The following is a 24282-nucleotide window of genomic DNA, read 5'->3' as shown; positions in this document are numbered from 1 at the left end:
TCTTCTGTTTCTGACAGTATTGTAAGAGTGTTTTATTTTATACATGAGATGAAGACTTGCAATGTGCAAACATTTAACATTATCTTAATCACAAAGCCTTTACAAACATCAGATTGCTAGAATCTCATTATCACACGATTTAAAACAAAACTTAAAGACTCTAACAAAATTCTTTCTGCATTTAGTAGCTGAAATCTAAAGGTATCGACTTCAGAAAATATTTTGAAAAACAGTAACATTTAAATAAGACAAAAACTGCAAATTATATCAATAGAAATTAAGCAGATCAATTTATTTTTTTGTGTATTTCACAAGTATAATTTTGGAAGGGCTATTTGACAAATTTCAGCATTAACTGCCAACTCTATAGACATGTTCAACAAAAAAGGCATTTACTCTTGGCCCTTTTAACACAGGCAAAGTGTCATACTGCATCACAAATGAGATGCAATAACAGATCTGAGGCCTTATTAATTAGGTGTTTTCTTTCAAATGCAATTTGGTTGGTAAGTAACATAATACAAATATACATTAATGGTTTCATGACCACCAGCGAATGCAGAATAAAACCCACAGGTCTACCTACTTTAAAGGCCCAGACTAGTAAAACAGTATTAAAATCAGTGTTTTTAAATCCTTAGATTAACAATCCTGGAATGAGATTTCTTTGATCCCAATTTTACAAGGAGTGGTGGAGAGTCAGGGGGGAGAAAGGATATGAGGGAAGACTGGCAGTGCATACGCTGAGTTGTAGAGTTGGGACAGTCACTCAAATTAGTCATCCAGATTAGGATAGTGTTTTAGAAAATTAAAAATGTGTCCTTAATTGTGGCATTTTGGTAAGGATATTCAAGGTTGACACTTCATCAGCACTAAACATTTAACAAACACCATCTGGAGGCTTAAGAAGTAAGCAAGGATGTGGGGTGAAGTACAATGAGGTGAAAAAGGAAAATGAAAGGTACAAGAAATGTGTTTGAATGCTGGGGAGGGAAAAGGCCACCAAGAGAAACTTGTTTTAGTTGCCACTCGGGTGTGCTCTTCCTATAGGCTCCCAGCCCCTGGATCACCAAACATCAAGTTTACAGCACAATTTAAGTAGAGATTACATTTCAGCTTTGATAAAACCTAATTTTGATTGAGAAAGAATGCATGTCCGATTTAGTAAAAAGTATCAATACTCAGAGGTATGGTTTTGTTACATCAAGTAAAAAGAGCAACTAATTCCAACTTTTGAAGTAATAACAAGTAAAGAGAAGCTTCACCAGGCCTGTCTTGATGAATAGTTACGACTTATTTTTAGGTCAGCAGCACAGGAGTATTGAATAACTTGTAAATAGACTGTAAACATGCTACTGCCAGTTCATCAAAACAATCCAACAATCCTTACTATCCCAACATGCCAAGAACTACAATTGTGTTAGTCAGATATAGCCTTCAAAAATGAAATGTTCCTCAAACGGTACTATCAAAGTAAGAGCTACTAGACATGAAACAGGTACTTTATTTCAGATTTAGCCAATTTTCATCAAGTATTTGTTATCATGAACTTCAGTTCACTTCAACAGTCATTTGCATTAAACAGGACAATTAGCCATTTTTCAAACCACAACTCTGAAATTAGAGAAATGGAGAATTAAGCTCATCTAGTCAACATCTTCATTCAAGCAATGGTGAAACAGTTTGCAAATATATCTTAAATAAACTGAGATTTGAGGCAGAACAAAAAATAGAAAAATTAAAAGCCTCTATATTCCAAGCACCAATAATGGAGGCTAAGCTATTATACCTACAAAGTCTTATTGACAGGTCTTTCCCTAATGGAAAATCCTGACACTTTAAGCACTGTGACTTTACAGAAGGCAGGTTGGTTTAATGAGGAAACTTACTTTTAATAAAAAGACAATCAACAGTATTTTATTTTGGGCACTTACTCAGTATTTCACAGATCCTCAACAAGTTTTGAGGTAGGTTAAATATTAGCATTATACTTTACAAAATAAAACTTAGGCAAAGGTTGTATCATTTGTTGTAAACTACAGCGTCCTAGAGTCCTATCATGGTCAAGAATAACATGGTTCCCGTGATCTTTCAGATTAATCTTCTCTGATGTAAATTTAGTGGTGACAGCTTGCAAATAGTCACAAAAAAAAAAAAAAAAAAAAGGAATACATATTACAGAAATTCTACTTTGGGGTATTCCATAATTCTTAAATGGATCCTACAATGATTATATATAGTGGAATAACCTACTTGCTCCCATAACAAATATATTTACATATGACTGACCCTTAAAATTACAAACTAGAACATTACTGATTTCATTGCTTTTCTGCCTTTTGGGGGTAGGTGGAGAAGGAAGATAATCAGCAAGCCTTACAGAGCGCTAGGCAGCCTTTAAGTGCAGGTGCTGTGCTCAAGGCACCATTTACAATGATTTGGGGTCATAGGAAAGCAAGTATACAGATGGAGCCAAGATCTAGAAAAGATGCCTAGATCCCAAAAGAGGGATGCCGATGCAAGTCAAAGACAAAGAAAAAAAATGCTATCATCTCAGGCTACTGATCTTCAATGTCATGCTATAGCATTACAACACCAATGGGAAGAGCTCCTAAAAGAGCAGTAACTATATCCCAATAAAGTCTGTTAATTAAATTCTTACTATCTAGATAAACCACAAGTAAAATTAAATTGGTATTTTATTAAAATGACATCTACAGAAGTAAAATATCTAAATATTTTAATACGAGTATGTTCCACCTATCACATAAATGATTCTAAGTGTCTTATGTCTAATTCACTTATTAGCTCATTAGAATTACTTAAAATTATTTACCAGAATTCAGCTCATCCTGACATGAGTTCCTGGGCCACGCTGCTCAAGTAAATGTTTCAGTATAAAGTTCCTTTTATTTAAACAAGTGTCAAATATTAGTAATACAGGATTAAGAATGGTTAATTAACTAAGAAATTATAAGAAAAACATCATTCTGTTATAAAATATAGCATTCAGCAGAGTAAATTTCAAGAGTGAGGATAGACACCTAAGCTTCTGAAGACTGAACAGCACGGGTGAACAAGATTTGAGTCAAAGCAGCAAGAAAAAAAGGAGGGAGGGGCCACAGGAGGCAGAGTATCGAAGCCTTTTATTCTAGTGTTCCCCAAATTGACTGCGGAAGTAAAAAGTTTCTACATTAAAAAAGTTTATATAAATTACATGAATTGCAATTTTCATAAAAGTCAAAATGAAATGTTCTGCATAGGACAAAAGATATGCCTAAGCAACATATCATATCTGCACAAGGCCACTGAATGTCATGGATATTAATAACAAATGAAAAAGCTTAAGTCTATGACAGACTAAGCAAAGATTTCAGTTTAGTATTCTATAAGCCCAAGACTGTAAACTACTCTTACTATACAAAAGCTCTAATGACATACAGAGTTTTGTGTAGGAACTCTTGTGCTTCTGGTTGGCACATCATCTGCTTTTTAATATGTGAAATTAATACAGACATTTGTGAGAGGTTGTGCAAAACTATTGTATTTACAAAAATGGCACAAAAGTGAATTCAACAGTCAATGCACATGCACACTTCATTCACATCTTCAACAAAAGATACTCTAACACTATAGAAAGGAATAAGAATACTAGCTTCAACGGCAGCTGTTAAGCACTAGAGTCACATAAGTTACACCAGAATGGGCAAATATTGCCCAAGTAAAATTCTATTGTTAAAGCTGAAACAGGTTTAAGGCCATTCAAGTTCAAGCAGAGATACAAATCTTTCAGAGCCCCATCTATTTTTGTTTGAAGAATGTAACCTTTCTTCCAACTTGTGGTCTTAAACTTCTGTTTTACAAAATCCAAAAGGAAAATACAGAAGAAATCAATACAATAGAGGTTATATTAAATAAGAGTAACATACAAAGCTATAATTAAGATGAGTTAAGGAAAGCCAAAACATTACAACTGTAAAACTTGCTTGTTACTTGTTGAAACAGTCCTACACTAGGAGTTAGGTAATATATACAATTATTTTCAAGTAGATTACTTTATGTTGCTCTAACATGTTCTCTTTATCAGTGCACTGTTAAACTAATCAAAAACTCTACACATGTATATTCCCTTACAACAGCAGCACACACTACCGCTACCTGCAAAGCTGTCATTCTGAAATGACTTAGTGAATGAAAGGAAATAAAAAGCAGAGAAAGTAACATATTAAGGAGAAAAAAATGGGAATTGAAAGATTCATGCAGTTCAGTTCTTTTAATCAGCCAGCCAGCTTGCTAGCAACAAGGGATGGTTTCCGTTGAGGAAGGTCCTGTGGAGTGGGAATGTGGTCACCAGTGACCTCTGTCTTATCCGGAGCTGCAGTAGGAAGCTGCTTGTTCTTCATTTTTGCTTTAGCCATGTTGTAATCCCCAGAATCAAAATATTTTTGCTACAAGGGAAAAAAAAAAACATTCAGACTGGAGTTTAAAACTTTCATATTCAATCACACTGAATTTAAGATGTAGATGTAACCCTCAACTGTCAATATAAAATAAGCTAATCTAAAAAAATTTAAACAAAAACATTAACATGAAATAGCACAACTTTCAATTACTAACAGAAAAACCAGAAATTCTTGCTTAAATTATTTGGAAAATAAAAACACTTAATTCACCATCTTGCATTTAGGATGTGCCACACACTTTCAATTATTAAAAACATTATTTATAGTTCCTGTCACCTAGGATGAACATTCCTGAAAGGATTTAAAATCATTTATTTGAGGGAGGCTAGGGTGGCTCAGTCAGTTAAGCGTCCAACTCGGTCTCAGCTCAGGTCTTAATCTCAGGGTTGAGAGTTCAAGTCTTAAGTTGGGGTCCACACGGGGCATTGGAACCTACTTAAAAAAAATTATATATATATAAAAATAAAATCATTTATGTGAATGAAAGCAATTCAGTAAGATCAAAATTAAGGGTAAAATATAAATGCTAGGGTGACAAGAAAACTCATTAGAAATTATCACTTAAAATGTACATCCTTATCCCACACTTCCATATTTCACTTAAGACACTGAAGAAATACAACTTTTTAAGGTAGAGGAATGAATAAGGTAGCAATGATACCCTATTATCACTAAAATAGAAATTGCAAGGAGAGCTAAATATCAACCTTAATATAGCTAATCTACAGGAGTTATCTGTTCCAGAGTAAAAACGTACAAATCTGCCTGGTTTCCAACTTCTACCTTTCATGTTTAACCTACCTTTACGGACTGCTTACTATACCTGAGGCACTGTGTGAATCCTTGAGATACAAAGATGGACAATAGTCGAGTATTCCAACCATTATACTGTTTTAAGTACACAAGGTGCTACAGGTGCTCAAAAGAGAGTAACTTAACCTTTTAGAGTAGGCAAGAGGGAATAGTCCAGCAATGAGATGAGCACCTCACTGACAAAAGGAGAAAGGGGGAAAAATTCTCTTTGAGACTTCAGGGATATCTCATATGGTAAATGAAGTAGCTGGGAATTCACAGCTTGGTCTAAGACTGTTGAGTGGCCTGGGAAAAGGTCTCAGTGGCTGCCTCCCTGAAGGGACTATTATTCTTTGATAAGACAGCTCAGGCCTAAAGCCAAAGGGTCTAAAGCTAGAAACTGCTACTATACACTTAACACACTGAGCAGTTAACAAGGAAACTTGGACCAGACCCTACTAAAGCTTGCTGCAGCTTTATTTCTACATGTTTTAAAATGAGTATGGTGCTCCTGGGTGGCTTAGTCGGTTAACCATCCGACTTTGGCTCAGGTCATGATCTCACGGTTTGGTTCATGGGTTCGAGCCCTGCATTGGACTCTGTGCTGACAGCTCAGAGCCTGGAGCATGCATCAGATTCTGTCTGTCTCTCTCCTTCTCTCTCTGCCCCTCCCCTGCTTGCACTCTCAAAAATGAATAAAGGTAAAAAAATAAATAAATAAAAATAAAAATAAAAATAGAGTATGGTGGGGGCACCTAAGTGGCTCAGTTGGTTGAGAGTCTGACTTCAGCTCAGGCCAAGATCTCACGGTTCATGGGTTCGAGCCCCACCCATGTTGGCCTTTGGGCTAACAGTGCAGAGCCTGCTTCAGATTCTCTGTCTCCCTCTCTCTGCCCCTGTCCACTCAAGTGAGCTCTCTCTCAAAAATAAACATAAAAAAAATGAATAGGATGAAAAAAAAATCTCAGAACTTCTGAGTATCATATTAGAGAGCTACTTCTGAAATTTAGTAGCTTCTAGAGGAGAACAAAGCAGACTGCCAAATTCTTTCTCAATAAAAAACACAAAAGGAAAAATTTAATATACAGTGCAAATTTTAGGCAGACTGTCCCCATTATAATAAAGTCAGTTTCTAATGATCCTATTAACCCTGACATCTAAAAAATTCAAAACTCTTTTAAAATAGTAAGAAATGATATAGTTGAATATAAGACTTCATTTCCCAATATAAAAGTGCTTATTCATTGACATTTTGGTATAATGCAAAATCATTCAAGAGTTCCCTTCTCAAATTCTATTTCTTGATTCAAGCAGCATTTTCCCTTTCACAACCACTTACAACACCAATTCCAAAATACAAGATTTATAAATTCTGATTTGAAGATACTTAAAAATTCATAAATAGTTGAAGCTAGAGGAAAATTACAAAGATAACAGCCCAAATGTTGGAAGAATGGTTGAGCATAAATTATGCTGGAGATTAACAAAGGAAAAGTTTCCTAAACACTTAAGAGTCAATCAATTCCAAATAATAATTTCATAGTCAAAGATGATTATATAATTTATTTCATAAATAAAACCATACCTGATGGGACCATTTCAAAACTAGACTTGATACAAATACATTCTACATAGCTATGCTCTCAATGAGTATGTTTCTCATTCTGCTTTTTCTATTTATCCCCTACATTATGGTATTTAGAATAATGCTCGTAAATAACTACAAAATATTCTATTTTGTTGACTTATTACAATTTAACTATTCCTCTGCTGCTGAACAGCGGTGCTGCTTCTAGTTATAAAGCTACAAATAGTATCTTCAAACTCGATTTTTTCCTTATATTGAATTATATTCTTAGATTAATTCACAAGAGATTATTCATTCAAAGAATATGAACACTTCTATAAATCTTGATCCATATCTCTTTCCACAATGAGTATTAAATGCTACACATGGCAAAGAGAATATTAACTATATTCAACTTCAACCTTACCAGTGGTTATTATATTTTTCTAATTTACTTGTACGTGTACTATGGTATGATCTAATAATTTACATTTCACTGATTTCCATGTTTATCCACGGATAAACATTTTTCTAACGGTTCTTCTGATGAAATATTTTACATAGGGGCACCTTAATGTTTTTCTTGAATATCTGAAAAATCTTTTTTATGTACTACAGGTATTAACTATCATTTTTGTAACAATTTCCCCAATGAATTACTTCTCATGAAACAGAGATTTTACATTTTTATATATTTGGAATGATTCCAACCTGCCATCATATTATTTCAAAGCTGTGAATGTTATTCTTTCGTAAGACAAAGAAAATTCTGTATTTTGCCACTTTTAAAACTAAGAATTTATTTAATATATAATTCTGTAAAAATTTTTATTAGGTGAGCTTTATTTTTTCTTTTATAGGTAATCTCTATGCCCAACACAGGGCTTGAACTCACAGAGTTCAACTCACAGAGATGAAGAGTCACACATGCTACCAACTGAGCCAGCTAGGGTGCCCTGTTAAAATACTCTCTTGGTAAAAAGACAAACAGTGTATGATTTGACTTACATGTGGAATCTAAAAACATTAAACTCACAGAAACAGCAAAATGGTGGTTGCAGGGGTGGAGGAGTGGGGGAAATGGGGAGATACTGGTCAGAGGGCACAAACTTTCAATTAGAAGATGAATAAGAAGTTCTAGGGATCTAATGTACAATAAGTTAACAGTACTGAATTGTACACTTGAAAGTGCCTGGAAAGTAGAGCTTTAATGTTCTCACCATAACAAAAAAATGGTAATTATGTGAGGTAAGGGATGTGTTAACGAACCTTACTGGTCAACATTTTACAATATGTAGGTGTATCAAATCATCACATTGTACACAGTAAACTTACACAATGTTGTATGTCAACAGTATCTCAATAAAGCTGGGAAAAAACAGCCTTTTGCAATTTGGAGAAAATAATCCATATGTAACTATTGCCAATACCTACACATATAAACATACATATACATACAAACATGTTTTTACTAAGCAAGCAGCAGATACCAGTATATTCAAGGTATTTATTTTAGTAAACTCATGATTTGGCACCTGATTCTATTAACAATTCTTTTCTTTCCCTGTTCCCTGTAAGGTAAATAATTTAAATGTACTTAAACCAAAGATGGAGTCCTTTAATTTTTTACAAAGGAGTTAGAAAGAAAACCTAAGGAATAAGCATGTAGCAGTATCTCAATTCAGATCTCATTATTGAGCAATAATGGTTTATGCCTCACAAAGAATTAGTAAGATTTTGAAAAAATATTTTCAGTAATCTCAACTACTAAAATTACCATGTATAAGTTGTATTAGAGTAACTCTGTAAAATGTATTATGTAAAGGAGATAATAAGCTCTGCCTTTACAAGTGATCATTTCATCCAAATAAAAATTATTTTTAGCCTTTGCATGGAAATCATCTTTAAAACAAGTAAAAGTTAAAAAATATTGGCAGAAGGATAAATGCCAGCTTCTGGATAGTCGCTGCTTTTGGAAAGAAGGGTGGGTGGGGTGGGATAAAGGAAAGAAGGGGGCAGGGGATATATACATACATGTGGTAGGTTTCAACTATATCTACATTTTCTTTCTTACAAAGATAAAACTGAAGTAAATATGGCAAAATATATTAAATCTGGGTGGTGGGTACATGAGTTCTGCTGTATTATTATCTGCACTTTCTACATGCTTGAAATAGTTTATAGTTAAAAGTGATGAGATGTACATTCTTATACAGATTTATAGAGTAAACGATATAAAATATTGGAAAAAAAATGATGTATATCTATGTATATATTTGTATCTGATAAAGTACAGAGTTACATACACACAGACACCCTTTTCATAATCGCAACTAGCACAATGAGTTCAGGGTTTAAGCATTTGAAGATTATATATAAGAACTTACCCCCTTCTGCAATCGTTTCCTTAAGAAATCCGAACCTCCAGGCTTTTGTCCCAAATGAGGATACCTTGCTTTTAATTTTGCTTCTTCAGCTTTCTCTGGACTAGTCACTTTATCTTCCATTTCCTGAAATAATTTAAAATAAATTACTTCTCTATTACAATTCACTTATTTAAAATAATTCACCTTTCAATATCTGGACCCTGACTTCAGTTGTCAAATACCAAATAATGCAGCATCTGACTAAGAAATCAAGCGCAGAAGCTTTTAAAACATCTCTGTCTTGTTTTTCAAATGATCCATGTGATAGCTCTATTATAGCTGTGATGCACACAACACCCCACACACTGGATAAAAATATCAAGATAACTCAGCTCTGAAGTCTTGCTTGCCATTACTTTCCAGTTATGTATAATACATTTATAGTTAGTCACCTTCCATGGAACTCATCAGCTCTGTGCCTATATTTAGAGAACCATTTTAATGTTAAAATACAAGAGCTTTTTGAACTCCTATTAATTCAAATTCATGTATGACTGGGAAGCTCTGAGATTCTTTAATAGGAATTAACAACAGCTGATTTACCAGAATATATTCCCTAACTCAATACAGAAGACCATGTATTTTTTATTTGTTTTTTAAAAGATTCTATTTTTTAAGTAATCTCTACACCTAATGTGGGGCTGAACTGGAACCCCAAGATCAAGAGTCGCATGCTCCACCAAGTGAGCCAGCCAGGTGCCCTGACCTTGGTATTTTTAAAGGGAAACATCATCTTTGTCAACCTTCATATCAATGTCCATTATTCCCTAATCTCCCCCTGTATTTAATGACATGCCAAAGGTCCCATTCTTTATCAAAAATGTGTTTTCTGACCAAATGATATAAATATTTTTAAGCCTATTCATTTTTTTTTTTCTTCTTTAAAGTAATCTCTACAACCAATATGAGGCTTGAACTCATGACCCTGAGATGAAGAATTGCATGCTTGGAGCGACTGCGTGGCTCACTGAAGTGTTCAACTTCAGCTCAGGTCATTATCTCCTGCTAGTGGGTTTGAACACAGAGTCAGGCACTGTGCTCACAAGCTCAGAGTCTGGAGCCTGTTTCTGATTCAGTATCTTCCTTTCTCTCTCTCTGTCCCTCTTCTGCTCGTGCTCTGTCTCTCAAAAATAATTAAATGTTTTTTTTTTAAAAAAAAAAAAAAAAAAAAGAGAGAGTTGCATGCTCTTCAGACTGAGCCAGCCAGGAACCCCTGAGCCTATTCACTTTTTTTTTTTTTTTTTGAAAAGCATACACGATTTATTTAATACAAATTTTATGTGATACAGAAGATTTCATAAGGATGAAGACCAAACAAACAATTTAAACCTGACTTTTATGCTAGGTTTGAACAAAAGTACAGAGAAAATGAAAAAATATGATAGGACAAAAAGGAGTATGAGCTGAGAGTGGTAAATAGAGGAAAACAGCAAGGCCTATTTGCTCATTTTTCCCAGTGTCCCTCCATCTTTGGAGATAAGTAACCCACTGAACCAGCCTCAGTCCTGGGAATAGGTCAGTCCTTTCAAACAGTTATTTCTCATTTCAGGAGGTGGTGGTAAAGATGGGAATAGATACTCATCTACAATAGATCTGTATATGGTATGAACAATCAGGCATTTAAAAAAGGGACATTTCTCTTGCACTGACTTTTGTCAGTTTTCCCATGATCCCATCTGCAGACTCTGGAGTAAGTGGGGTGTCTTAGCCACCTCTTCATGGTCAACAGAAACTATTTGTCAAGTTGAAAAGGCACTGACTCTTTCCATTCTCTCTCCTTTTCTCAACTCCTCTTCATTCCCCCTTCCAAGGGCATGTGGTCTTCCCACCTGGGGCACGAGGTGGTGGCAGGGGGAGGAGGTGAAGCAAGGGGCTCCACGAGGTGGGGCAAGAGGCCTCCACTCAAGCTTATTCACTTTTAACACCAGTCTTGATACAGTCTACTTTCTTTCAAAGAGCCATATTTTATAGGGAAGCAACGTTTATGACTGTATGGTAAATACTGAAGAAGAAAGAATGAATCAAGAAAAAGTTGCCCTAATAGGCGATGCTGGGCAATGGCAAGGTACACACACCTTCCAGCTAATGGACGCTTTTCTGCATACCAGCTAGACAAAATCACACACCTTTGCATATCTCGATTCTTGCAGGTTATTTGCAAATGTCAAAAAGCAGAAATGTTATATCCATAAATGTCAAGCCTAGTATTCTTGTACAGCAAACAAATTACTTATGCCCAAAATGACTTAATATGATTTTTGCATTTATTTTTCAAAATTATATTCATACATGCTTTATAACTAGCTTTGTTCACCTTATACATTGTATTTCCTTCATCTTGACCAGCAACCTCATTTGTTACTACGTCTTCTCATTTTTAGTCTTAGAGGATTTTGATATTAAAACTGCTGCTGCTGTCAAATATGCTTTTTCTATGGGGCTTCCTTTATATGTATGCTCCTTTCTGCTTCAAGTGTTCTACCTTCCTCCTTTTTTTATGCTACAGTTTCATGCATCTATTTAGATTTTCAGTCTAAGACATCACCTCACTTGATGTACACAAAATTCAACTATGCTGCCAGAGAGAGAGAGAGACTCTAAACAGTATGAGTGGTGATCCTGCCAGTCATCCCATTCAAGAAGAGTATGCCTCAGAGAGCTCAAGTGTGAGGTGTGTGATGCCAACCTGCCGTTTCCATGATGATCTCACTCCTGGGCCTCTTTCAGAGTTTTAGCATAGTGATGTTCTATTTATCATCTTAGTATTTAAAAACTCAGTCCCTACATACAAGTCTGCTACCTCAGCTATAAACTGAAGAATCAGCCCAGACATCTGTTCAACCACTGGATTAAAGTGACTACTTGTCCTACTGAGAATTGATGGGGCTGTTTCCACTATTAGGGAATCATGGATTATGACTTCATTGGAGTTTTTCAAGAGTAAATTTAGTTATATGCTATTCCTGCCTTACTAACTTTAGAATATAACCCCTATGTAAGGTATGACTGTATTGAACTCATCACAAAAGGTAGAGAAATATTGTAAATTTAAGGTTACCAGTTTAGTGCAGGAAGATGGGCGGGGTCACTGCAGTTTGTCCAGCTGTATTCACATCGGTGCTACTCAGACGGAACTGGGAGAAGGAACCTACTCTTGGGTCCCTCTGTACAGTTGTGTTTTTTAAATTGGTTAACACTGAATTTGGATGTTAGCTGAAAAAGACTGTAACTTGATTTACACCCTTTGAGTCCTTGCACATTCAAAAAAAATTTTTTTTTAGTGTTTATCTGAAGCTGGCTCCAGGCTCCGAGCTGTCAGCAGAGAGTCCAATGCTGGGCTCAAACCCAAGCACCGTGAGATCATGACCTGAGCTGAAGTCGGATGCTTAACCGACTGAGCCACCCAGGCACCCTCTTGCACATTCAAATTAAAGAGTGTCAAGAGAGTCCTACATTTCCACTAAAACCATCCAGCTTTCTTGGGCCTGCCTGGGAAATAAAGGCTCTCCACTTCCTTTGTTTGATTTGAATTATCAGTTCTTTATATTTAAGAAAAATTCCTTAACATTTCTGGTATAGAGGTAGCAACTTTCCCTAATTTCCAGTGTTTCTGCAGGTTTCCCTTATTTTATATGAGAGGGGAAAAAGTTACACATAATATACAATCGTATCTGGCATTCCCTTATTTTCTTAATAAAGAATATATTCACATATATGTTTATACATGATATATACTACTCGCGTTCAATTAAATCGAGTTAGGTTACTATAAAATACGTCTGGGCAAATAGCATTTACAGAAGTATTGTTTAGGTTTAGAATGGATCTATATAATGTGTCCTAGAAAAAACAAAGTCAATCATTGAACTTTCTTGCCAAATACATAGCACAAAGTTAAGTGTCTGCAAGCTGCAACTTTGTAGCTGGATTCAGAATTTCAGCTGCATTTAATACCAAAAGGGGGAAAAATATGACCAAAGCTGTATTTTTAAAACACAGTATATACCATCAACACATCTATAATATTTTTCATGGATCATACAGAAACGTTCTTAACCTTTTGCAAATGTACAGTTATAGGACCTTACTGATAAGCAAGTTGAAATGCTTGGACTTTATGTAGAGTCAATTATAAATAACACATCAGGTGGCAGGCTGTCCGCTGGCATTCAGCCAACACTTACTCTTCTTTAAAACACTCCCCTGAATTAGTTAGAAGCCTGAAACTACCTTTCCCAGACTGAACTATTAGGTTCTGCTAATGGCACCTACACCAGATTAAAAAACATGGGAGAAAGAATCCACTCTGTTCCTGGTGATGCGACCAACAATGTGAACACCAGCAATAGCCCATGAGTTCCTGCAGGAGGGCACCAGGCAGATCATCAGGGGCTAGTGCAGCTGCTCCATGAGAGTATGTGCAGGGGATGGTCTGCTCAGAATAGTGCTCACTTATGCAGAGTCAACAGCTTTCTACAATCCGCACCTGTAGAAACATTATCTTCCCCCTTTATTCCTCCATCCCTTCTAATAATTTGTAACCTAATTCCCTAAATCACAACCCTTTCTGTTTGAAATACCCAAAGCGGTTTCTACTGTCCAGGACAGAAGCCGTCAATAAAATCAGGTAAAATAAGCAATTTATCCCTACAGTCATGTTAAAAAATGCAAAAGGCCACAATGACTGGTGTGACTGCATGTTTCTGGACATCCTTCAAAGTAACTCTTAAAACATTTATTTCAGCTAGAATCAAAATAAATCTTGAAAAAGGTTTGAGATATAGAAAGAAATTGCTAAGAGGGGCACCTAGGTGGCTCAGTCAGTTAAGCGTCCATCTTCGGCTCAGGTCATGATTTCATGGATCATGGCTCAGAGCCTGGAGCCTGCTTTGGATTCTGGGTCTCCCTCTCTCTGCCTCTTGTCTACTCATACTGTCTCTCTCTCTTAAAAGTAAATAAACATTTAAAAAAAAATTTTTTAAAAAGGAAAGAAATAGCAAAGAAACTGAAATACATTAATGTACACTGACAAGCCACTTTAATAACTCCCCCCCAGCTTTGCTGAGATATAATCAACACATTCGCTTTTCAAATTTTAATATCTTAATATGCGAGGTTAAAAACAAAACAAAAGGAAAACAAACAAAAGGGGAGGCTGGCTGGCTCAGCTGGCAGATCATGCAACTCTTGATCTTAGGGTTTTGAGTTCAAGCCCCTCATAAGGAGGAGCATTTACTTTAAAAACAAATAAAAAACAAAAATACTACATAACACAGTTTAAGTGTTCTATGGTCCACATTGTTTACTAATTTTACATTTTGTTTAATTAAGAATGTATGATAAAATTTCAAGGGGAAACAATTACATAACAGAAATGAAGTATGTAATTTCCATACTAACAGTAGAGGTAAAATGGAAGAAGAAAAATCAATCATGAGGGGAAAAAAACCCCAAAGCCTGGGAGGTCAAGAGATAAGAAAAAGAAAAAGAAAAAAAAAAAGGGGGGGGGGCCAAAAAGCATTAGGGATGCAGAGAATCTAGATATTCATGCCTCTGATAAAAAGCCTCAAAAATATATAAAGAAAAAATTGACTGAATTACAGTAACTGACAAGTCTATCAGTACAGATTTCAATACACCTTCCTCCATTATTGATAAGTGAAAAAGACAAAGTAGTCAAGATATCGTATTTTATTTCTGCACCCAATAGTTAGGAAATGTATATTATTCTCAAGCACAATGGAAAAATTGACTAAATAGGCTATAAAATAAGCCTTAACCATTTTCATCCAAATGACCATCTATGACTACAATTCACAAGATCAAAAGTCAACAATAAAAAAATTTATATATCCCTATTCAGAAATTAAAATACGTACGTAACTAAAATAGCTTAAATCATTAAAACTCTAATGTGCACAGGGGCAGACGCCTGGGTGGCTCAATCGTTTAAGCATCAGACTTCGGCTCAGATCATGATCTTGGAGTCTGTGAGTTCAAGCCCCACATCGGGCTCCGTGCTGACAGCTCAGAGCCTGGAGCCTGCTTCAGACTTTGTCTCTCTGTGTCTCTGCCCCCCTCCACCTCACCACTTGTGCACGCTCTCTCTCTCTCAAAAATAAACATTTAAAAAACAAACAAAACTGCAATGTATATAAGCTTAAAAAAATATATTACTAAAATAATTCATGGTTAATAAATAATGGGAATTAAAAAAGAAACACATGGAACTCACTGATAAAAATTCTATACTTACCAAACTTGTAAGATTCAACAAATGTCCCTTAAGGGCATTTATTAAACAAGAAAACTAAAAGTCAATGAGCTATACATCTAACTTCAGTAGTTAAAGAACAGAACCCAAAGAGAATGAGAGAAAATAAAAAACAGGTTAATGAAATAAAAACCAAATGGATCAACAAAATATGGAAATGACAAGCTTAACCAAGAAGTATTTTTAAAAATTCAAATCTGGGGGCCACTGCATAGCTCAGTCAGTTAAGTGTCTGGCTCTCGATTTCAGCTCAGGTCATGATCTCACAGGTTCATGGGTTCAAGCCTCCATCGGGCTCTGCGTTGACCGTGCAGAACCTGCTTGGGATTCTCTCTCCCCCTCTGTCTCCCAGAATAAACTTAAGAAAAACTCAAATCTGTTTTCAAACTTTTATTCTCCAAGAAGCTTCTGTGTCATAGAGCAATTTTACTACTTTGTAAGGATTCATCAGCTAAGTAGTTTCTATGCTGATAATACCTTGGGCGGGGAGGAGAGTAGAAGAAAAAGGATCATTAGAATTCTAGAACATTTAACCATACGCTACAAACTGGGGAAGCAGAAACCCAAAGATATATGCTTATAATATACAAAAAAATACTTAAAAACAGTATTTTAAATGAAGGTTATCTTCTTGACAAGTACATTTATCTTCAGTGTATACTCTATACCTAGCACATAGCTTAACATTTATTGTTTAGGCACTTGCATTTTTGTGAAATAGTCTACTGAAATATATTAGATGTCCCTTTTGTGAGTAGGTGGGGTATATGGCATAAAAACATAAAAAGAACATTCAAACAATTAAGGATTATTATGTCATGGACTGATTAAGTCTGAATGATTAATACCACTTTTCCACCTTCAGCAGAGAAGTTACATAGCAACATCAGCAATAAAAATCTGGTAACTCTAAGCAAATTTTCCTCTATCTGCTCAGCAATATGTTCACTGACGCAATGATTGATAAATAAGTAGAAAAGATTAATGAAAGCCCAACAAATCCTTTGGGATATTGCCAGGAAGGTATCGGAACTGTTATCAACCTCTAGGGAAAAATACTGTGGTCCAATTAAGTCCCTGCTGCTTGCCTAGTGCCTGGCATTTAACAGGTGTTCAATAAAAGCCTACTGAATGAACAAACACAACATACTCCAATTGTTTCAATAAAGCTAAGAAACTTTCCAAACACCTGACAGCTTCATTATCAGCTTATCTTTGAAATATATCATGTTATAGTAGCAGACACAGAGGCAAGCCTAAAACACTGCTGTATATATAGCACATTTGATAAGGTAGCAACAAGAAACATTTTAAAACTTTTCTGAGGTTTACTTCTAGATTGCTGAGTATCAATGGTTGCACATAAACTAAACAAACAAGTTATGGTTTAAAAACTAAAATTAAAAACACTCTTGAGGGGCACCTGAGTTGCTCAGGCGACTGACCGACTCTTGACTTCTGCCCAGGTGTCACATGATCTCATGATTCATGGGTTCTGGGCTGGAGCCCTGCACTGGTTTCTGCACTGACAGTACGGAGACTGCTTCGGATTCTCCCTCTCTTTGTGCCCCTCCACTGCTCTCAGTCTCTCAAAATAAATAAAATAACATTAAAAAAAAAAAAAACACTCTTAAGCCTTTTAGTTACCAAAGGTGGTGTTAAAATTGAAAATGTCAATACTAACTGCAATTTTTTAAAAACTGGGAAAATGGGAAAGCAGTTTGTACCCACTCTTTAGTGATGATATATGGACGTAATAGTTCTCTTCCTTTTCTACTACTCACAAAAGCACCAAGCATTATCTTTTAAACTGACAAAAATGTTTCAGTTGAGAGCCCCACTTCAGTTAGCTTCTTCCAAGACATCTTACTAACTTAATTTGATCAATATTGTAATAAAATCTCTAGAAAACCTGCTCTTCAGATCTTTTTAAAAAACTTATAAGTGGGGGCGCCTGGGCAGCACAGTCGGTTAAGCGTCCAACTTCTGACCTCAGCCCAGGTCATGATCTCACAGTTTGTGGGTTTGAGCCCCATGTCAGGCTCTGCAATGATGGTGCAGAGCCTGATTGGAATTGTCTCTCCTTTTCTCTGCCCCTCCCCTGCTTGTGCTCGCGCTCTCTCTCTCTCTCTCTCTCTTAAAATAAATAAATAAACTGAAAAAAAAAAAAAAAAACCACTGGGGGGCACCTGGGTGGCTCAGTTGGTTGGGCGTCTGACTTCAGCTCAGGTCAAGATCTCACGGTTTGTGGGTTTAAGCCCCATTTCAGGCTCTGTGCTGACAGCTCTGAGCCTAGAGACTGTTTCAGATTCTGGGTCGCCTTCTCCCCTGCCCCTCCCACACTCATGCCCGGTCTCTATCTCTCAAAAATATTAAAAAAAATTTTTTTAAACTTAAAAGCAGTAATACACACACACACACACACACACATATACATACACACACACATACATACGTGTTCCTTTATTCTCACTCAGATTTCTTAATTGGGTCTAAACAAAGGTTTTTATATTACTATAGTCTATTCTTCCCTCTTTCAAACTGCAGTACAAGCTTTGTCATTTGTATTAGATAGTACTTTGGCAATGGTTTCAAATGAAAAATTCTGAGAAAAATTCATTCAACCAGTATTTTCTGAACAATGAAATGAATGGAATGAATCAGGTAAGATAGGAGCAATGGGAAGATAAATAAAGGAGGGTCCATGACTTTAAGATGTTCACAATGAAAATAGAATTATGTGTTTTAAGTCATCACTATGCCTCTTCTCACCCCAGGACAAGAGTGTACACCTGTCTGACTGAGCTTAGTGTTATTCAAAGTGGAATTCACAGGTGATAGATCCATGAGGTCTCTGCTAAAATTTTTTTAATGTTTTGTTTTCACTTCAGTGATAATCCAGAAGGAAAAAGTTTAAGTATATACCAGCACATATGAATTGCCATCTCATATCTAAGTGCTACATGATTTCCATTTCAGCTTTCATTTATGAAGGAGACTGAGCAGTACTACTCCAATTGTCCAGAAGAGTGAGAAAAGAACAGAGCTGGATTTAAAATGTAAATGATGTATTTTTGATCCTAGAATTAAATGATCACACAGATTACTCTTAAAAAGGACAAGTGAGGGGTGCCTGGGTGGCTTGGTCAGTTAAGTGCCCAATTTCGGCTCAGGTCATGATCTCACTGGTTAGTGAGTTTGAGCCCCATGTCGGAGTCAGCACAGAGCCTGGAACCTGCTTTGGATTTGGATTCTGCGTTTCTTCACTCTGCCCCTCCCCCACTCACATTCCCTCTCTTGTCTTTCAAAAATAAACATTAAAAAAAAAAGGACAACTGAGTCATCACATGACCTAGGGAAGCGTTAACTTGCCATACTCAAAATGCCCTGCCTGTAACAACTGCTACCACATTCTCAATACGTTGGAAATTTACTTTCAGCAAAATACTATGCCACAATGGATAATTCACACTAATTTTGTTTGTATTTAATTTGTTTAATCTAAAATAAATTTTAAGTAATCTCTGTCCAATGAGGGCTCGAACTCACGACCCCAAGATCAAGAGTCGCATGCTCCACCAACTAAGCCAACCGGGTGCCTAATTTTTTAAATATTTTTGTTCATTTTTTGAGAGACAGTGTGAGCAAGCAGGGGAGGGGCAGAGAGAGAAGGCCAGAGACAGAATCCCAAAAAGGCTCTGCACTGCCAGCGAGGAGCACGACACAGGGCTTGAACCCAGAACAGTGAGATCATGGCCTGAGCCAAAACCAAGTCAGACGCTTAACTGAATGATTATCCAGGCACCTCAATGTGTGTTTATTTTCGAGAGAGAGAGAGAGAGAGAGAGAGAGAGAAAGAGAAAGAGAGAGAGTGCTCGCAGGCATACATGCAGGTGAGGGGTAGACAGAGAGGAGGAGACAGAGAAGACAGAGAATCCAAAGTAGGCTCTACACTTATCAGCACAAAGCTAGACATGGGGCTTGAGCTCAGGAACTGTGAGATCATGACCTGAGCTGAAGTGAGATGCTCAACTGACTGAGCCATGAAGGAGCCCCATCCGTGTTTTAATTTTAAAGCACTGTTAAAGAGGTATGTTTATACTTATTTTCATGTTTATACATATTTAATATCCCAATAAAAAAAAGTGGCCCATACAGTTTTTCTTCTCTTAACAAGGGGCCTGCACTTCTCAGAGAAATAGTGACTTAGCCCTTACTCCATGCAGTCTCATCTCTTTATGTTAATTTTTCAGAGGCAACAGGCCAACGTACCATAAAATTATAAAGGTGTTTTAGCTGAATGCTTTGGCTTTAATTGAAAGGTCAACTGGGTACACAGAGAATAATCCAATTTTTTAAGTCATCTATTCTTCCAAAATAGAAGAAACAGGTGATTTGGCCCATAGGAACACAGAAGTGACTCTGCACATTCTCCTCATGTTTAGGGATGGTATCCATGCTACGGGACACTTAACATCTACAGCCAATCCCTAATTCAAGAAGGGACATTATATTACCAACCCACTTTGGTATTAATGACAACAGACCTAAAACAAAAGGACTTGAGTTAAAATTTTAATGTAGACCTTTATGAAAACATTCAAGACATGTTTAATATTGTTAAACCTGATATTAGGTTGTTTCAAATAAAAGCATTTACCCGGTAGAAATCAACACTTTATACTTTGGCAACACACTAAAAATCTCATAAAAGGAAACTACATAGCACACCACAGTACATCAGAAGTCAAAACCAAAGTTGATGTCAGTGTTTAGGACAAGACAGCACACACATGGGTTTGTTGTTTTTGGGGGTTCTTAAATCCCAAGCAATTATGAACAAAATAAATGTTTTTCAATAAATAAATGATATTTCATGTTATAGTTAGGATTGTAATCTTTTTTAATTTTTTTTTTTCAACGTTTATTTATTTTTGGGACAGAGAGAGACAGAGCATGAACGGGGGAGGGGCAGAGAGAGAGGGACACACAGAATCGTAAACAGGCTCCAGGCTCTGAGCCATCAGCCCAGAGCCTGACGCGGGGCTCAAACTCACGGACCGCGAGATCGTGACCTGGCTGAAGTCGGACGCTTAACCGACTGTGCCACCCAGGCGCCCCAGGATTGTAATCTTTAAACTATATTTCTGTCCTAGAAGTCCATGTTTTTGTAAAGTGTGAAAAATACCAAACATAATCTTCATTGGAATATCCCTGAATAATATGGTAACTTGGCCTACTACCTATGCAGTTTTGTTTTTTTTTTTAATATTTACAAGTAACATAACAGAATCATTCAAATGAAGAAAAGTTACCATACTTAAGAACATATGGAGTGGGTTTAGAACACTAATACACTAATCAAATGTCTAACCTGTTTAGGAGCATGAGGAGAACATGAAGCAGAAGGAGCCCTTACAAAGTCCAAGTACTAGACCAAATCCTATTTATAATAATGCCGTCTGACTTTTCAAGAAAAGGTGCTGGCAACTCTCCATAAACAATTTAAGAAACAATATATGGGCCTTTGTAGGCCAGCCACAAGTACCAAGGAGGGCAAGGCAGCAGAAATAATAATGGTGGAAGGGGCAAGAACTAGCACAGACGAAACAAAGTCTTAACATTCGTAATTTGAATCATATTGATTTGTGGATTATTTTCCTACATCTGAAGGATGTTAGAAGTAAGTGTACAAAATATTCCTGTTGCTACAAAAATCCAGGTCAACTAAATTGGTAAAAAATTTTCAATTCCAAGCTTTTGGTTTTCAGTCAAATACCATATGCGGATCCCAGTGGCTCACATTTCTGAGCACACACTGCGCTAAATATTGTAAGTTACCCACGTCATTTAAGCCTCACAACAACTTTACAAAGCAAGTGTTATCAGCATTATTTTACAAATGAGAAGATTGAAAACTTGAAGAGTTTAGCGACTGGCCAAGGTTACGCGGCAAACTAGGACGGGATCGGAAACGCCAACCCTGGTCTAACTCGCCACCCGAACACGAGATACCGCCTTTGGAGTTAAAAGCATGCCTACAATACCAGTAGTTGGGAAGAGTTCGTTCTTCACGGAAAAATAAGACTTCCTACGCTAAGTGAGACTCATGGAAAAACTTAGGTTCCACCACAAAAACGGGAGTCCTGGGCTCATTATGTACAGTCGAGCGTAAGGAAAAAGGCGACACACCGAGGCGCTGAGAAAAGGCAAATCTCGGCCAAGACTCGGACAATGCTCAAACTCCCACCACGCGGGCGCTAATCACCAGAGTTACGGCGGGCGGCAGGTCTGGGAGAGCTCGGCCCTCACGGCGGAGGCGTCCAGGCAGCTCCAGCTCTCTCCACCAGGAGCCCGCGGGCCGACTCAGGGCGCGCCCCTCCGCACGCGGCGGGAGCAGGCCACCCGGCAGGCCCGGCCCGCAGAAGGCTCGCCTCTGGGCCTTCCGAGCCCCCGGGACCGCTCGCCGTGCACACTCACCTTCTGCTCCTCCGCGGAGGCTGCCTCGGGGACTTCCGCGGACATAGTGCTCCCTCTGCAAACGAGACGCCGGGAGAAGACGCGATTACCGGGGGGCCGAGGCCGCCCGGCCGCCGCAACGCCTCAGGCCCGCCCGCCCCCGCTCTCCGAGCGCCAGCTCGGGCAGCCTCCGCCCGGGAAAATGGCCGCCGCCTTATGACGACACGGAGCCTCGCGGCGCTCGGCGGCCACTGCAGCCCGCCGCGCCCCAGCCGCCCGTCCCGCACCGCGCCCCTACCTACCTTACCCCGCTTGTCCGACTCTGCGACGCCGAAGCACTTCCTTTCTTCCTTCAAAGGTCGCGGCTCGCACCCCACCTCACATCCGTCTGTCAGATGCTTCCTGGGAATTGTAGTTTATAAGTGGAGCCGCCTCTCCCCGCCCTTTCCTGCGTATTCCGGGAGATTTACTATTTCTACTTTCCCGGACTCGCCTTGCCCCGTTCTCTTCCTCGCTCCCCGCAGTGTAGCCACGCATGCTTTTTTGGGGGGCGCTTCAAAGCTCTGTGCTCCTTCCCTCCACAAGCCTCTTCCCGCTCCCCTTTTCGTACTTAACCATATTCATCTTTCACATCCCAGATTCTACGTCATTGCCTCAGGCTTTTCTTGAGCCCCTACCCTAGGTCAGATCCACTTCTTAAATGTCTTCACATGTCTGTATCTTCAGCAACACACGCTGTACCATTAGACATATGATTATTAATGACACCTTTCCTGCTCAAATAAGCCACATCAGGACAGGGACCTCGTCCATATTTGCTTATGTTTCACTCCCAGAGCCCAGCATTTCCTAGATGTTAAATAAATATCTGACGACAGAATTCAAATTCCGTTCATTTGTCTACTCCCGGAGGTCCACTCCCACAACTTGACTGAAACCCCTGACACCAAACTATTCCAATGACTTTAACTACCAAATCTGTTGGCTTTACATTTAATCCTCATAATAATTAACATCTGGATAGCTACCGGCAATACTGTACAGGGTGGTTCCAATGAAGAGTTTGTCAGAAACTTTGAAAAAGTTGCCCTCTAAGAGTTAAACTAGTAAAAAGCAGCGGGTAATGAATGCAATCCTGCGGGAATTTGGAAACCATCAAAAGAACCAGTTTCCTAGGAAGAATTTCAGACAGGAAGTATTGCATGGGGATTGCAACTTGAAAATCCAAGTGTGGTACTGCACTCCTTTTGGAGAAAAGGAAGAAGTTTGTCAGGCAAGCAAGTACCTAAAATACAAGAATTCAAGATGCCAACTCTTTGACAAAGATATCCCTTGAGAGTGCTTTAAGTGGGCAGCTGAGAAACTTCTTAAGATCAACTATTTGTTCTCATTCCATACTCACAAAACAACCTACTGAAAATTTGCCTTCCCTTTGTGTCAAACAATAGGGAGAAAGGAGAATTAAATAGTTAGGCTAACTGAAGTGTCTAACAGTTGTATTTTTATTAATAAATTGGCATTCTGGTATATATCCTACATCAATATATTTGCGAGCTTGAGTTAAAATCTGAGACACCCATATATATAAAAAAAATTAGTATATGTGATCTTGGATAAAGAGATTCTGTTCCTGAAAGATAGTGACATGCACGTGAGGGCAAGATTGAATTTCTGGGAGGGAGACTTTGGTCAATGGGGAATTTACAAAGGTCAGTGCCCCATTGTGGGGACGTGAGAAGCCATCCTTCCCCAGGTAACACTCCCCTGCATCATTAACCATGTACCTTAATGTTTAAAATTGCACACTAATCACCAGAATCCTGTTTTTCAAAACTTTTTTCTCTTGGCCTCTAGGATACTACTCTCTTATTCTCTCCTACTTATCTGGCCATCTCCTCTTAATCTCCTTTGTTGAGTCTTTACTTGCCTCTTTCTTTTTATTAAGTTTGTTTATTTTTTGAGAGCAGGGGAGGGGCAGAGAGAGAGAGAGAGAGAGAGAGAAAGAGAGAGAGAATCCCAAACAGGCTCTGAGCTGCTTGAACCCACAAGCTGCAAGATCATGACCTGAGCCAAAACCAAGAGTCAGATGCTTAACCAACTGAACCACCCTGACACCCCTTTTCCTGCCTCTTAAAGGGAGGATTCTAACAGTTCTATCCTTGGATCCCTTCTTTTTCAAGTTTACACTCTCCAGATCACTTCCACCTCATAGGTTCAGCTGCCATCTATGTATTCCAGATCAGTGCTATGCAATAGAACTTTCCGTGATGATGGAAATATTCTCTATCTGTGCTACCAATA

General features: G+C 37.8%; 1 protein-coding gene across 2 annotated transcripts; it reads right to left on the bottom strand.

The window, feature by feature from the left end:
• Nucleotides 1-267: 267 nt before the first annotated feature.
• On the bottom strand, nt 268-22368 carry ARPP19 (cAMP regulated phosphoprotein 19). Of its 2 annotated transcripts, none has more exons than XM_030318156.1 (4): nt 22284-22368; nt 22003-22057; nt 9210-9332; nt 268-4448 (listed from the first exon to the last, which is right to left on the bottom strand). In XM_030318156.1, the coding sequence occupies exons 2-4, from the start codon at nt 22045-22047 to the stop codon at nt 4278-4280; spliced, it is 339 nt and encodes a 112-aa protein (XP_030174016.1). In that variant the 5' UTR covers nt 22048-22057; nt 22284-22368; the 3' UTR covers nt 268-4277. The 2 variants fall into 2 exon arrangements, with proteins under 2 accessions (XP_030174016.1, XP_030174017.1); XM_030318157.1 differs by having other exon boundaries at nt 22289-22307.
• Nucleotides 22369-24282: the final 1914 nt, after the last annotated feature.

Source organism: Lynx canadensis, chromosome B3, assembly GCF_007474595.2.
Source record: "Lynx canadensis isolate LIC74 chromosome B3, mLynCan4.pri.v2, whole genome shotgun sequence".
NCBI classification, from domain to species: domain Eukaryota; kingdom Metazoa; phylum Chordata; class Mammalia; order Carnivora; family Felidae; genus Lynx; species Lynx canadensis.
Note: the sequence above shows the minus strand (reverse complement) of the source record. Positions and strands in the feature narration are given on the sequence as shown.